At 54.3% G+C, this 12,879-nt stretch overlaps 1 protein-coding gene across 1 annotated transcript; it reads left to right on the forward strand.

Annotated features, from left to right (window-relative positions):
* The first annotated feature begins 213 nt into the window (after window positions 1-213).
* LOC119306843 (probable indole-3-pyruvate monooxygenase YUCCA10) lies at window positions 214-1,846 on the forward strand. Its single transcript, XM_037582962.1, has 4 exons — window positions 214-857; window positions 952-1,185; window positions 1,270-1,392; window positions 1,480-1,846. The coding sequence occupies exons 1-4, from the start codon at window positions 246-248 to the stop codon at window positions 1,657-1,659; spliced, it is 1,149 nt and encodes a 382-aa protein (XP_037438859.1). The 5' UTR covers window positions 214-245; the 3' UTR covers window positions 1,660-1,846.
* Window positions 1,847-12,879: the final 11,033 nt, after the last annotated feature.

Here is a 12,879-nt window from a genome sequence, read left to right on the forward strand (position 1 = left end):
ACCTTCACAAATATTTTCAGATTAAACAGTCGCGGGCAAATGTTTTCATCAATGATGGAAAACACTATTTAGATGCTTTTTGGAAAGCCATTTTTGGGGCTTTTCCCAAAAGATCAAGAGGATGACATGGAAGGATAAGAGCCCCTTTCTGAAAGGGCCCACTAGTGGTGGCCAGCCAAGGGGTGGAGCTCCATGCGACGGAACATCATGAATCTCGCACATTCATAGGCTCTGTTGTTGTAGTGATGGAGGAGGTCGTAGTTTTGATTGTTGGCGCAGGGCCTGCAGGCCTCGCAACTTCAGCATGCCTTAGCCAATTCTCCATCCCCTATGTCATCGTTGAGCGTGAGAATTGCAGCGCATCACTATGGCGCAACCGCACATATGACCGTTTGAAGCTACATCTAGCAAGGGAATTTTGTGAGTTGCCACACATGCCGTACCCAGCAGATACCCCAACATACATACCAAAGAACACTTTCATCAAGTACGTGGATGACTACATTGAGTGTTTCACTATCCATCCGAGGTATCTCACTATTGTTGAGTCATCCACATATGACTTCAATGGAAAATATTGGTCCATCATGGCGCGCGACATGTCAAAGTGCACAATAGTTAATTACAGGGCGAAGTTTCTTGTTGTGGCAAGTGGTGAGAATAGTGTTAAGAATATTCCAGTGCTCTCTGGCCTGGAAAACTTCCCGGGTGAGGCCATCCACTCATCATGTTACAAGTCAGGCATTGACTACTCCGGTAGGAATGTGTTGGTCATCGGATCTGGTAACTCTGGGATGGAGATCGCCTACGACCTTGCTTCTCATGGTGCCAATACTTCTATAGTTATACGAAGTCCGGTATGTATACTATATGTGACTAACTGCGAAACTCTTTTATAGATCTTATTTTATCTTGCATATTGCAAAGATGGTGACCCTTTTGTGGTTGCAGATTCATGTAATGACAAAGGAATTAATCCGACTAGGGATGACACTAGTCCATTATCTTCCACTAAAGATGATAGATGATCTCCTTTTGACGATGGCAAATTTTGTATTCGGGGACCTCTCTAGGCATGGCATCACAAGACCAGAAAAGGGTCCATTTGTCCTGAAGTCGGAAACTGGTCGATCCGCAGTGATTGATGTTGGCACCATAGGGTTAATCAAGAAAGACAAAATTAAAGTGAGCATATCCTCGGTCAAAACATACATAGTATAAGAAATTTAGTTTCATGTATGACAAGTTATAGTTTTTAACCTGCTGTAGGTTAATGGAAGGATTACTAAGATCAAAGGAAAAACAATTGAATTTGAAGGTGGGAAGGAAGCCTCCTTTGATGCCATTGTGTTTGCAACCGGATACAAAAGCACAACAAATCTGTGGCTCAAGGTATGAGATTTGAATTTCGTTCACTGTAACTTCTGTAGATGCAAGACTTGTTATATGTTCTAAATCAAGTAAGATTTGCAAGTGCAGAATGATGAGGACATGCTTAATAGCGACGGCGTGCCCAAGAAGCAATTCCCTAATCATTGGAAAGGGGCAAATGGGCTCTATTGTGCCGGGTTAGGGAGAAGGGGATTGGCCGGTATTGCCATGGATGCTAAGAACATTGCGAATGACATTAAACGCAGCATAGACTCTATGTGCAGCTAAAATAGCATTTATATTTCTTCTACTAGGAGAAAAGTGTTGGATTCCTACAATTTATCCATAATAGATTCGATCAGATGCTGCAAAATTTAGTTCATGTCAGGGTACTATATGATAGAATATTATCCCTAGTGTTGTACCACTACAATATGCACTAGATTGTGTCCAAGTTTTAAATTTCAATGTTTTCTGCCGGTTCTTCGTTTACTTATCCATATTAAATAATCTAGTGGAGTAACATAGTAAAGTTGTGTGGCTGTCTTGTACTCCCTCCGTTCGAAAATACTTGTCGCAGAGATGGATGTATCTAGACGTATTTAAGTTTTAGATACATTTATTTTTATCTATTTCCCCGACAAGTATTTCCGGACGGAGGGAGTATAAGATTTGCAGTAACTTTTAATAATGTACAGTATAGTGACCTGGTCCGGAACTGCACAAACATGCAGGCTCGGGCTGCTTCCCAAATCTTCTGAAACTTTCGTCAGTGCTTCCCAAATCTTTCCATGATCAATTAAGTCTGGCTTCTTAGCCTGAAAGACCAGGCCATGCATTCGTGGCAGCGTCTGTGAGGAGGCGGTTGCACGGAACATGACGGTGGTTCCAAATTCGCCACAACAGCAGCAGCCAGACAGTGCTCGAGCAGCGACGGTGCCGAGAACCAGATCCTCTCAAGCTTTGTACAACCTTCCCTGCCAAAGGTCACAAGCAGCTACCACGTTGTAGATTACGCCCTGAATAGAACAGTGGTCCCCTGCATACCAGAGGGTTCTGAAGATCGATGGAGTGAGTTTCCAACCGTCGACGTAGGCGCGAAGCAGACGTCTGGAGTCAACTCCGGGTTGGTGTCTGCAGGGGAAAGCAATCCTCCGAAGCTCTGCCTTTGCCCTGCCTCCCAAAGGTCTCAAGCAGAGATCGATATGCTTTAAACCCAGTGCTAAGTGCTAAATACAGACACGATAAAATTGCTGCCACACCATTTGCAGATTCAGAGAGGCGTCTGTGTCCATGGGCAACAAAAATATCACCCCCTTGTTCAAATTAGTGACCGAGCTCTTCTCCTTTCATTCATTCATTCATTCATCATTTGATCCTTGTTGTTCCTGGACAAAAAGCTTGCATTCCCTAAGAAGCAACTTGTAGTTTTGTACCAAAAGATCTATTCAGTTCTCACAGCATCAGGTATTTGATGAGCAGGATCTGTTTTCCGCACAAAATAAATACTGAATACTTTGCGCCGTGAAACATGACTCTGTTTGAAACCGGGATAAACATCAGAATCCCCCTGTCCTACTGATCCTTTACTGTAAAAACATTTGCATCCTAATGTATGTTAATAATACTATGTGCAGGGCCAAACTGGTAAGAAATCACCACTACTTGGGCAGCAAAGAAGATGCTGGAGCTTTATACTTTATACAGAAGTTGTGATCAGTGATGATCCAACAGGCCAAACGTTAAAGCCCTTTATCCCTCATCATCTTCTTCACCTTCTCGAGGTCTTCCAACCTACCCGTGTTTCCGTACATCTTCATCCGAGTGAAGAAATTGTGCGCATTGTCTGGCTCCAGGTCGAACAGCTTCTTCGCGGCGATTTCTCCTATCTTGATGTTGCCGTGTACTGAGCTAGCATGCAGCAGCGCCCTCAAGACTGTTGGCGCTGCCGAGACGCGCCCGCTTCGACATGAACTCATAAGCCTCATCCACCATCCCAGCTTTGCCTAGCATGTTCACCAGAGGTACAGTGCTGTACAGTAGGCTGAATTCTGTATTTGTTCTCCATCTCAGAGAACAGCCTCATGCCGCCCTCCACCAACCCTAGATTGTCGCACGCAAAGAGCACCGCAGCAAATGTGGTCTCATCCGTCCGCACTCCGGAGTCCACCATGCGGCGGAACATCATGAGAACTCTGAAGTCTTGGCTGTGCCCAGAGATTATAGCATTCCACGAGGCCAGGTCCCTGACCGGCATCGACTCGAACACGGACAGGGCGTGGCCTAGCTCATTCTTTCTGGAGTACATTCCAATCAGAGAGTTTGCCACTGACAACGCTGTGTCGAGCCCATGGCGGATCACCCAGGCATGAACCTCCGGTCCCTGTTTGCCATCATCAGGGTGATGGCAGAGCATCGTCGACAGCACGACGGAGTCAGGCTTGTGCCCTTCTCCGAGCATCCTTCTCCAGACCTCCGTTGCTTGCGGTGACAGACCACTGTGCCCCAGCAAACCAGCGAGCATGACGTTCCACGAGACGGCATTGCGTCAAACACCTTACGAGCACTCTCCATGTCGCCGCACTGAGCATACATCTCAACGAGGGCGTCGCACACGGAGACGACGGCGGCGAGGCCGGCGCTCAGGGCGTCGCGGTGCACGGCCCGACCGAGCTCGGCGGACCGGGCGCCAGCGCAGGCCCGGGGCGCGCTCTCGAAGGTGAATCCGTCGCGCGGCGCGCCCTCCTCGTCCATCTGGAGGTAGAGTGTTACAGTCCCTGCCACCCTGGCCCCTCCTGCAGCCACCACTACGGATGGACGAGAACGACCAAGACGTGAAGCCAAGCCCAACAGCAAGTTTCTGGCCCACACTTGGGTGATAGCGCGTAGGGTTAAGTAGGACTCGAGCCCTCCTGCGAGAGGTGCGGATAAAGTAATAGGCTGGCGGCGGCACTCTTTCCTCCCGATCCCCTTTCTTCCTCCTTAGGGCATCTCCAGCCGCGCCCCCACGAAGGCCTCCCCAGGCGATTTTTTCGCGCCGGCGCCGAAAAAACGGCTCAGTCGCGCCCTCAGAAACCCGATTTTCGCCGGCTTGGGCCGAAAACAACGCCGGCGGATCCAGCCCGAACCCGGCGCGCCGGGGGGCGCCCGGGGGCGCCGGGGCGAGCTGTTTTGGCGCGAAAAAGACGCGGGTCAGCCGCGTCAGCGACTCGGCGCCTCGTCTTCCCCCAACGGCCTCGGTACCCGCGGGGAATCAATGGCAAGGCTGCCGCCGGTCAGCCTTGCCATTGATTCCTCACGGGCGGCGCTTCACGGGACGGCGCGCCGACGCCTCCCCTCCCTCGCACGCGTACACACGGGCGCGGCCCGGCTATAAAAGTCGGCAGCCTCCACTCGCATGTGCCCACACCAGCCCCGCCCCTCGCCGTCGTCCAGCCCCTCCCTCTCCCTGCCTCTCCCGAGCGCCGCTGCCCAGCCCCTTCCTCTACCTCTCCCGAGCCCGCTCAGCCCTGCCGTCGCCATGGCAGAACGCTTCCCCGGAGACGAGGCGGCGCCAACGGCTTCGGCCGCCGTTCGCTCCGCGAACAGGAGTCCTGGCTCCTGTTCCAGGCGAACATCCCGGCGCCGCCGGACATGCGCGCCGGGCCAACGGGGTGGAGACTCAGTGCCGGGGGAGTGCCCATTCCCCCGTTGCCCGACGCCGTGGCGAAGCCGAAGTACTTCGCCGAGGAGGTTGAGATCGTGTGCGCGTCCCTCACCGACGCCCAACTCTCCCTCCCCCAGTACGTCGCCGACAACCACGCGACCTGGGCGGTGTATTTCGAGCGCCGCCAGCAGCAGCGATTAGCGTCCACCAACGGCGCGCCGGTGGTCGGCGGCCGGCAAAACAGCGAGGGGCGCCACCTCTGGTGGGGCGTCCCCGGCCGCACACTCGAGGGCGTGCTCACGTACCTCGAGGGCGGCAACGACCCGCCGTTGGCGTACCCCCCGGCGCAGCACCGACGTGTCGGGCCATGGGCGCCAAGGAGGTTTGGGTCCTCCTCCTCCTCTTCCTCCTCCCGATCCTCATCGCACTCCTCCGGCACTCCGGCCCTGCTCGGCGTCAAGGCCGAGCCCGCGACGGAGTCGCCGCTCGGCCGACGCACTCGTAGCGCCGGCATCATCATCAACGAGGGCGGCCGGCGTGCCTCCTCCTCGTCGGCTCCTCCGCGCTTCGTCAAGCCAAAGACGGAGCCGGGGCTGGCGCCGGTGAAGACGGAGCCGGGGCTGGCGCCGGTGAAGGCGGAGTTCGACGACGACAATGCGGCCCTAGAATGGGCGCGCCAGGACTCAAGGCGCGCCGGGAGAATGTGAAGGAGCGCCAGCGCGCCGCCTTGCGCCGCTTCGAGGAGCGCCGACGCGGCCGCGATGAAGATGGGGTCGTCGTCCTATGCGACAGCGACGACGACGACGACGACGCGCCGCCGCCAGTCCGCCATGGCGACGCCGGGTCCAGCAGGGGCGCCCGCGTCAAGGAGGAGAAGGCCGACGACGATGATGTCGGCGACGACTTCAGCCCCTTTCTTTTTTAGATTAGGTTAATGTAATGAAAATGCACGAATTTCGCCGAAATTTGCCATGTTTAGCCAAAATTTAACTACTTTTTATCATAACTTCGCCGAACGGCCCTTCTTTTTTTTAATACGCGCCTCGGGGCCGACGGCTGGGGACCGACTCGCCCCCAGGGCCATTTTTTGCGCCGGCTCACCCCCAGGCGGCGCTTTTAGACGCCCCATGGGGGGCCAACGGCTGGAGATGCCCTTAGAACCCTAGATCGATCGAGACTTGTATCCACAATTCCTCTGTGTGCTATTAAGATTCGAGTGGGAGCGTAACAATTGGCATTAGAGCCAGTCCGATCCACCCAAAAATTTTCTCCACCCTCCCCAAAATCTGGCTGGGCGATTCCCATCTATCATCCAGATGCAAAAAGGCAAGGCCACGGCGATGGAGGAGCACACCAAGGCAATCGCCGATCTGACCGCGGCAATCGCGGCCCTCACCAACAAAATTGAAGGCATCCACCCCGTCGTCCACGAGCTGCAGGGATGGCGCCCCTTGATCGAGCAATCCGTGGAGGAGATCCGATCGGAGGTGGGTCACTTGCGGTCTCAGATCGACAAGGCCACTACCACATCGCCAGCGGACAAGGCCGTGGCGACCGCTCCACCACCTCCCCCCTGCGGCTCAGCGAGCTTCCGCCGTTGCTTCCCCAACTCGCGGACGGGCTGCGACCCCGACTTCCGCCACCGACGGCCGATGCGCCCCATCCACGCGCCGTCGACACTCCAGCTCGTGGTGACACTTGTCACGGGCCCGATGGCCACGGCGTCTTCACTGATCTTCGGGGGAAATCGTCAGGGGAGATCCGCACCCCTCGATTACCTCCGGCCATTGGTACGTCCGACTTCTATCACCATGGTGAGCAGTCGTTTTCCGGGGACCGTGGGTACCTTCGCATGCCACCACCACCACGGTTCGATTCCCCCTGTTTGACGGGACGAACCCCAGAGCTTGGCGCCTCAAATGTGAGGCGTATTTCCGGGTGTGCACGCTTAGTCCAGACACGTGGGTTAGTTGTGCTGCCATGTATTTTACAGATGGAGCTCTTGCTTGGTTGCAATCTTCCCAAGCACACTTGCACTATCAGGATTGGGGAGAGTTTGCCACTGCCATATGTATTCAGTTTGGTAGAGAGGAATTTCAGAATCTTCTTAGGCGGTTTAATAGGCTGAAGCAAACGGGCACAATCACAGAATATGCTGAGAAATTTACAGAAATTATGGGTAACCTGTTAGCTCACCACACTTCTTGGGATCCTGCATTTTTTGTTACCCAGTTTATGGAGGGATTACAACGTGATATACGTGCCACTGTTGTTCTTCATCACCCACAAAGTTTGGATACTGCTGTGGATCTTGCTTGTTTACAGGAAGAGGTGGTGGACACATTCCGGCGGGACGAACGACGCCCTTCGGTGCCTCTCTCCACGACGGTGGGAGGACGGGCGATTCCTCGCACGGCGTTGCCACTGCCTGCCCCACCAACGAAGGCCGGCGGTGCTTCGAGCGAGTCGCTCCAAGACGACCGCCGCACCTTGGACACGCCTCGACCACCGGCCAACGATGATAAGCTGATGGCGCTGCGAGCCTACCGCCGCGCCAAGGGCCTCTGCTTCACTTGTGGCGAACGGTGGGGGCGCGACCATCGCTGTTACTGTGCAGCTTCACGTGGTCGAAGAACTGATCGAGATGCTTCAACAAACACCGATCAAGCCAGCTCAAGTGGAAGCGACTGCTAGTAAATCGGATTGTTGTGTCCTGTCTTGAGAAGCTGTAGAAGGGGCAGAATCACCGACAACGATGCGTCTGCATGGTTGGGTGCAACAGCGGGAAGTTCTAATGCTTGTGGACTTAGGATCTTCACACAGTTTTGTTAGCTCGTCCTTGGCTCAACACCTCCAGGGAGTGCAGCCAGCCAAGCGTGCCATTTCAGTGCATGTGGCCAATGGTGGGGTTCTTCATTGCAATCAGGAAATACCAGCGTGCACCTGGCGTTCTCAAGGAGTCGATTTCATGACAGATCTCAAGGTTTTGCCTCTGGGTTGTTATGATGTGATTTTGGGTATCGACTGGCTGGCGTGTCATAGTCCAATGAAAGTGCATTGGCTATAGAAGACTATGGACTTCGAGTACAAGGGCAACCAAGTGCATCTCAGCGGGGTGAGGGCGGATATCACTCACTGTGATTTGATCTCTGGAGAGGAATTGCATAGCTTGCTGAATCAAGAGGCATTAGCTCGGGTTGTGCAACTCTGCTCAACCACAGAAGATATGGGGCAACCACCCATTCCAGCTGCTATTGGTGAACTCATTGAGTAGTATGGGGTGCTGTTTGAGGAACCACGAGGACTGCCACCGCAACGAGCCTTTGATCATGCTATTCCTTTGGTGCCGGGGGCACGACCTGTCAATCTGCGCCCGTACCGATACAGCCCGGTGCAGAAGGATGAGATAGAGCGGCAAGTGACCGACATGCTAGCCCAAGGCATTATTCAACCAAGTGTGAGTCCTTTTGCTTCTCCAGTCTTGTTAGTTCAGAAAAAAGATCTCACTTGGCGCTTTTGTGTGGATTATCGACACCTCAACACGATCACAGTCAAGAACCGCTATCCTCTGCTGGTTATTGATGAGTTGCTTGACGAGCTAGCAGGAGCTCGGGTGTTCACCATTCTGGATTTGCGGGCAAGTTACCACCAAATTCGGATGCGACCTGAGGATGAGCACAAAACGGCGTTCAAAACACACCACAACTACTTCGAGTTCAAAGTCCTGCCGTATGGTGTTACCGGTGGTCCACCAACCTTCCAAGGGGGCATGAACATGGTCCTAGCACCCTTACTTCGTCATGGAGTGCTTGTTTTCATCGATGATATCCTCGTTCACAGTGAAGACTTGGACTCACACATTCGGCTGCTCCGTCAAGTTTTTTAGTTGCTGCATGAGCATCAGTTGAAGATCAAGTACAGCAAGTGCACATTTTCCAGCTCAATACTTCTCTATCTGGGCCATGAAATCAGTGGCGATGGGGTACGCATAGACGAGAAGAACATTGCAGCAATACAAAAGTGGCCGGTACCTACCAATGTGAAGGAAGTGAGGGGTTTTCTCGGTTTGGCTGGGTACTATCGCAAGTTCGTCCGTGGCTTTGCTATCACCTCCCGGCCGCTCACGGATCTGCTTAAGGAAGGGGCCGTTTTTCGCTGGACCGGATTGGAAAATGGTGCATTGTGGGCTCTGCAACAGGCGTTGGTCACTGCGCCAGTGCTGGCCCTGCCAAATTTCTCTAAAACATTTGAGCTAGAAACAGATGCTTCAGATCTCGGCATTGGGGCGGTCTTGATGCAAGAAAAGCACCCACTCGGTTTTCTGAGCCGTGCGCTGGGGCCACGTAAGCACATGCTCTCGACCTATGATAAGGAAGGACTGGCGATTCTTTTGGCTGTCGATCACTGGCGCCGTATCTCCAACATGATGAATTCATCATTCATACAGATCAATGAAGCCTGATTCATTTGGAAGATCAAAGGCTGTCTACTCCATGGCAGCAGAAGGTCATGGTCAAGCTGCTGGGGTTGCGGTATCGCATCGTCTACAAACGAGGTTTGGACAACTGCGCGGCTGATGCTCTCTCTCGCCTTCCTGGCCCTCCACAGGGAGATCTCGCGACTATCACCACGGCAGTGCTGGCTTGGCTGGAAGCAATCCAACTTGGCTATCAAGACGACCCATCGGCACAGCGCCTATTCGCCCGATTGGCAACAACCCAGGACGCCCAGGATGGGTATCATCATTAAGCAACATGGCCGAGTGTGGCTGGGCGACAATGTGCCCCTGCAAAAGCAAGTGCTGGAGGCCCTGCATACTGGAGCAATTGGTGGCCATTCGGGGTTTAATGCAACTTACCGGCGTGTCCGGCGGCTGTTCACCTAGCCGGGACTCAAACACCATGTCAAAATGTTTGTAGAGGCATGCCAGACCTGCAAACAAGCCAAGCCAGAACGGGTCCGCTATCCAGGCCTTCTAGAGCCCCTTCCAGTACCAACACAAGCTTGGCAAATGACCACGATGGATTTTGTCGAAGGCCTTCCACGTTCCTCAGGATTCAACTCCATTTTGGTGGTAGTCGACAAGTTCTCCCGGTATGCACATTTCGTTGCTTTGTCTCACCCTTTCATAGCTTTTCAAGTGGCGCATGCTTTTGTGTCAAACATCTACAAGCTGCATGGGTTACCCGAGTCGATCGTCTTGGACCGTGACCCGGTCTTCACTAGCACCCTGTGGAAGGAGCTTTTTTGGCTCACTCACACCAAGCTTCGCATGAGCACAGCGAGACACCCGCAAACAGATGGGCAAATGGAGCGGGTTAACCAATGCCTTGGAACCTTCCTTCGCTGCTTCGTCAATGCTTGCCCTACCAAGTGGCAGGCATGGCTGGCCCTCGCTGAGTTTTGGTACAACACATCACCACACTCGGCGTCGGGGACGACTCCACTTGAAGTTCTCTACGGACACGCTCCCCGTTTCTTTGGCATTGTTGACCTGGTGGCTTGCGCGTCCCCAGACCTTGCAGAGTGGCTACAAGACAGGGCTCATGGAGGTGCTTATCCAGCAACATCTGCTGCGGTCACGGCAACAAATGAAGGAGTCTGCTGACAAGCGTCGCTCCGACCGCGTCTTCGCCGTCAACGACTGGGTGTTCCTGAAGTTGCAACCGTATGTGCAGCGTTCGGTGACCACTCGCACCAACCAGAAGTTGGCCTTCAAGTACTTTGGGCCTTACAAGATTCTGCAGCGCGTGGGAGCCGTGGCTTACAAGCTTCAGCTGCCGGACTCCAGCACCGTGTATCCGGTATTCCGCGTCTCCCAACTTCGTCAAGCTCTACCACCCACTGAGCATGGCCTCAAGCAACTTCCAGCAGCAGCGGCGCCAAGCCCAGTCCCGGAGGAGGTCCTAGAGCATCAAGTCGTTCGGCGCGGAGGCACCAGTGCATCACAGGTCCATGTGTGTTGGACAGGCCAACCACTGGAACTGGCGACTTGGGAAGACGCCACCGAGCTTCAACACCACTTCTCGGATGCGCCATCTTGGGGGAAAGTTGTGTCTCGAGGGGGAGGGGATATTACAGTCCCTGCCACCTTGGCCCCTCCTGCAGCCACCACTATACGGGCCAAGCCGTTTATGCAGCGGATGGATGGGAACGACCAAGACGTGAAGCCAAGCCAAACAGCAAGTTTCCGGCCCACACTTGGGTGACAACGCGTAGGGTTAAATAGGACTCGAGCCCTCCTGCGAGAGGTGTGGAGAAAGTAATAGGCTAGCGGCGGCACTCTTTCCTCCCGATCCCCTTTCTTCCTCCTTAGAACCCTAGATCGATCGAGACTTGTATCCACAATTCCTCTGTGTGCTATTAAGATTCGAGTGGGAGCGTAACATAGAGCACGAGCGCATCTTCGTGGCGGCCGACGCTGGCGTAGCCGGCGATGAGGCAGTTCCACGGGAACGCGCGCTCCCGGCGGGTGCGCGCGGAAAGGAGGTGGTCCAAGATGTGGTGCGCGTAGGCGAGCAGGCCGAGGGAGGTGTGGATGTGGAGGAGGCGGAGCGCGAGGTCCGGGTGGCGGCGGAGGAGGGAGACCGGCAGGAGGCCGCAAGGCGGCGACGCGGGGACGGGTGGAGCAGGAGCGCGACGAGGAGGTGCGCGAGGTGGGACGGCGTGAGGAGGCGCGGCTGGGCCTCCAGGTCGGAGAGTACGCAGTCGAGGGTCGCCGGACGTGTCGACGTGGAGAGGGGAGGAGCGAGGTGGGTGGAGGGGGTCGCAGCACGACGGTGGCGCCGCCGCGGGAGCGCGGGGGAGGCGTGGGTGACAGCTGCAGTTAGCGCCATTGCTTGCTCGGTTTAGAACAGAGTATAAGCTATACTGACAAAATATTGTTGGTTACTTAGAGCATCTCCAGCCGTTCGGCCCACAGGACGCCCAAAAAGCGTCGTATGGGGCCGAACCTCAAGAACTCTGTGAGATTGGCCCCAAGGAAAATTTGTACTCTGAGTTTGATAAGGAAAAAAACATCATATGGCTCCCAGTCCTATATGTAAACCTAATAAGGCGTGAAAATTCTTATAAAATCAAAGTGGCCCTGAAGTGACACGCTTACTCTTTTTTTTATCAAAATATAAGTCCCTTTTACACTCTAGAGGGAGTATCATATATTCACATGTCCACCGCTTGTCACGTGGCAATAAGTAATTAATATCGGTTGGAGGTGACTGGCAATGGCAGCATGGACCTCCTCATCGGAGGAACTAAGCACACATTATCTTCTTCTTCCTCCTCGCAACGACCTCTCTTGGGTGGAGAAGCTCCACCACGCCCTCTTCATCCTCGTTGTCAGGTGGGGTGGTGAACTCGACACATTCTAAGAAACTGCAACACAAAGGATTGGACCACCAATCGCCGAGCAAGCTGAGCGGCGGCAGCAAGGTCTTGGTGCTCATATCGAGGCGAATGAGGTGCACCTGCTCGGAGTCCCCCACATTGACGTTGAAACACAAACACACCGCCACCGCCACCATCATCTTCCAATCCACACATGACAGGGAGGATCGATTCCACCCATGGTAACCTCGCCGCCTTGAAGCCCTCCATCTCCCACAGTTCTGCCACATGGAGGTCCTCACCGCCATCGTTTCTCCGCCACTGCTTGGTAGCCAGGTCCAGTGCCCATACCGTCATCACCATGTCCCCAGGCGGCACGAGCTTGTCGCATGTTTTGCAGGCCTCAGAGCCATGCTCCCTACCGACGCAGATGAACTTGATGGAATTGCTGCCGCCGCCACTGCTCGGTAGCCAGGTCTAGTGCCCATACCGTCACCGACATGTCCCCAGGCGGCACGAGCTTGTCGCATGTTTTG

This window comes from Triticum dicoccoides, chromosome 5B (genome assembly GCF_002162155.2).
Source record: "Triticum dicoccoides isolate Atlit2015 ecotype Zavitan chromosome 5B, WEW_v2.0, whole genome shotgun sequence".
Taxonomy (NCBI): Eukaryota; Viridiplantae; Streptophyta; class Magnoliopsida; order Poales; family Poaceae; genus Triticum; species Triticum dicoccoides.

Excerpts from the sequence above, each read along its gene's own strand:
- LOC119306843 (XM_037582962.1), top strand. The coding sequence starts at position 246 with ATGGAGGAGGTCGTAGTTTTGATTGTTGGCGCAGGGCCTGCAGGCCTC. Across the intron at positions 858-951 it reads CTATAGTTATACGAAGTCCG|ATTCATGTAATGACAAAGGA; the intron begins GTATGTATACTA and ends TTGTGGTTGCAG. Across the intron at positions 1,186-1,269 it reads TCAAGAAAGACAAAATTAAA|GTTAATGGAAGGATTACTAA; the intron begins GTGAGCATATCC and ends AACCTGCTGTAG.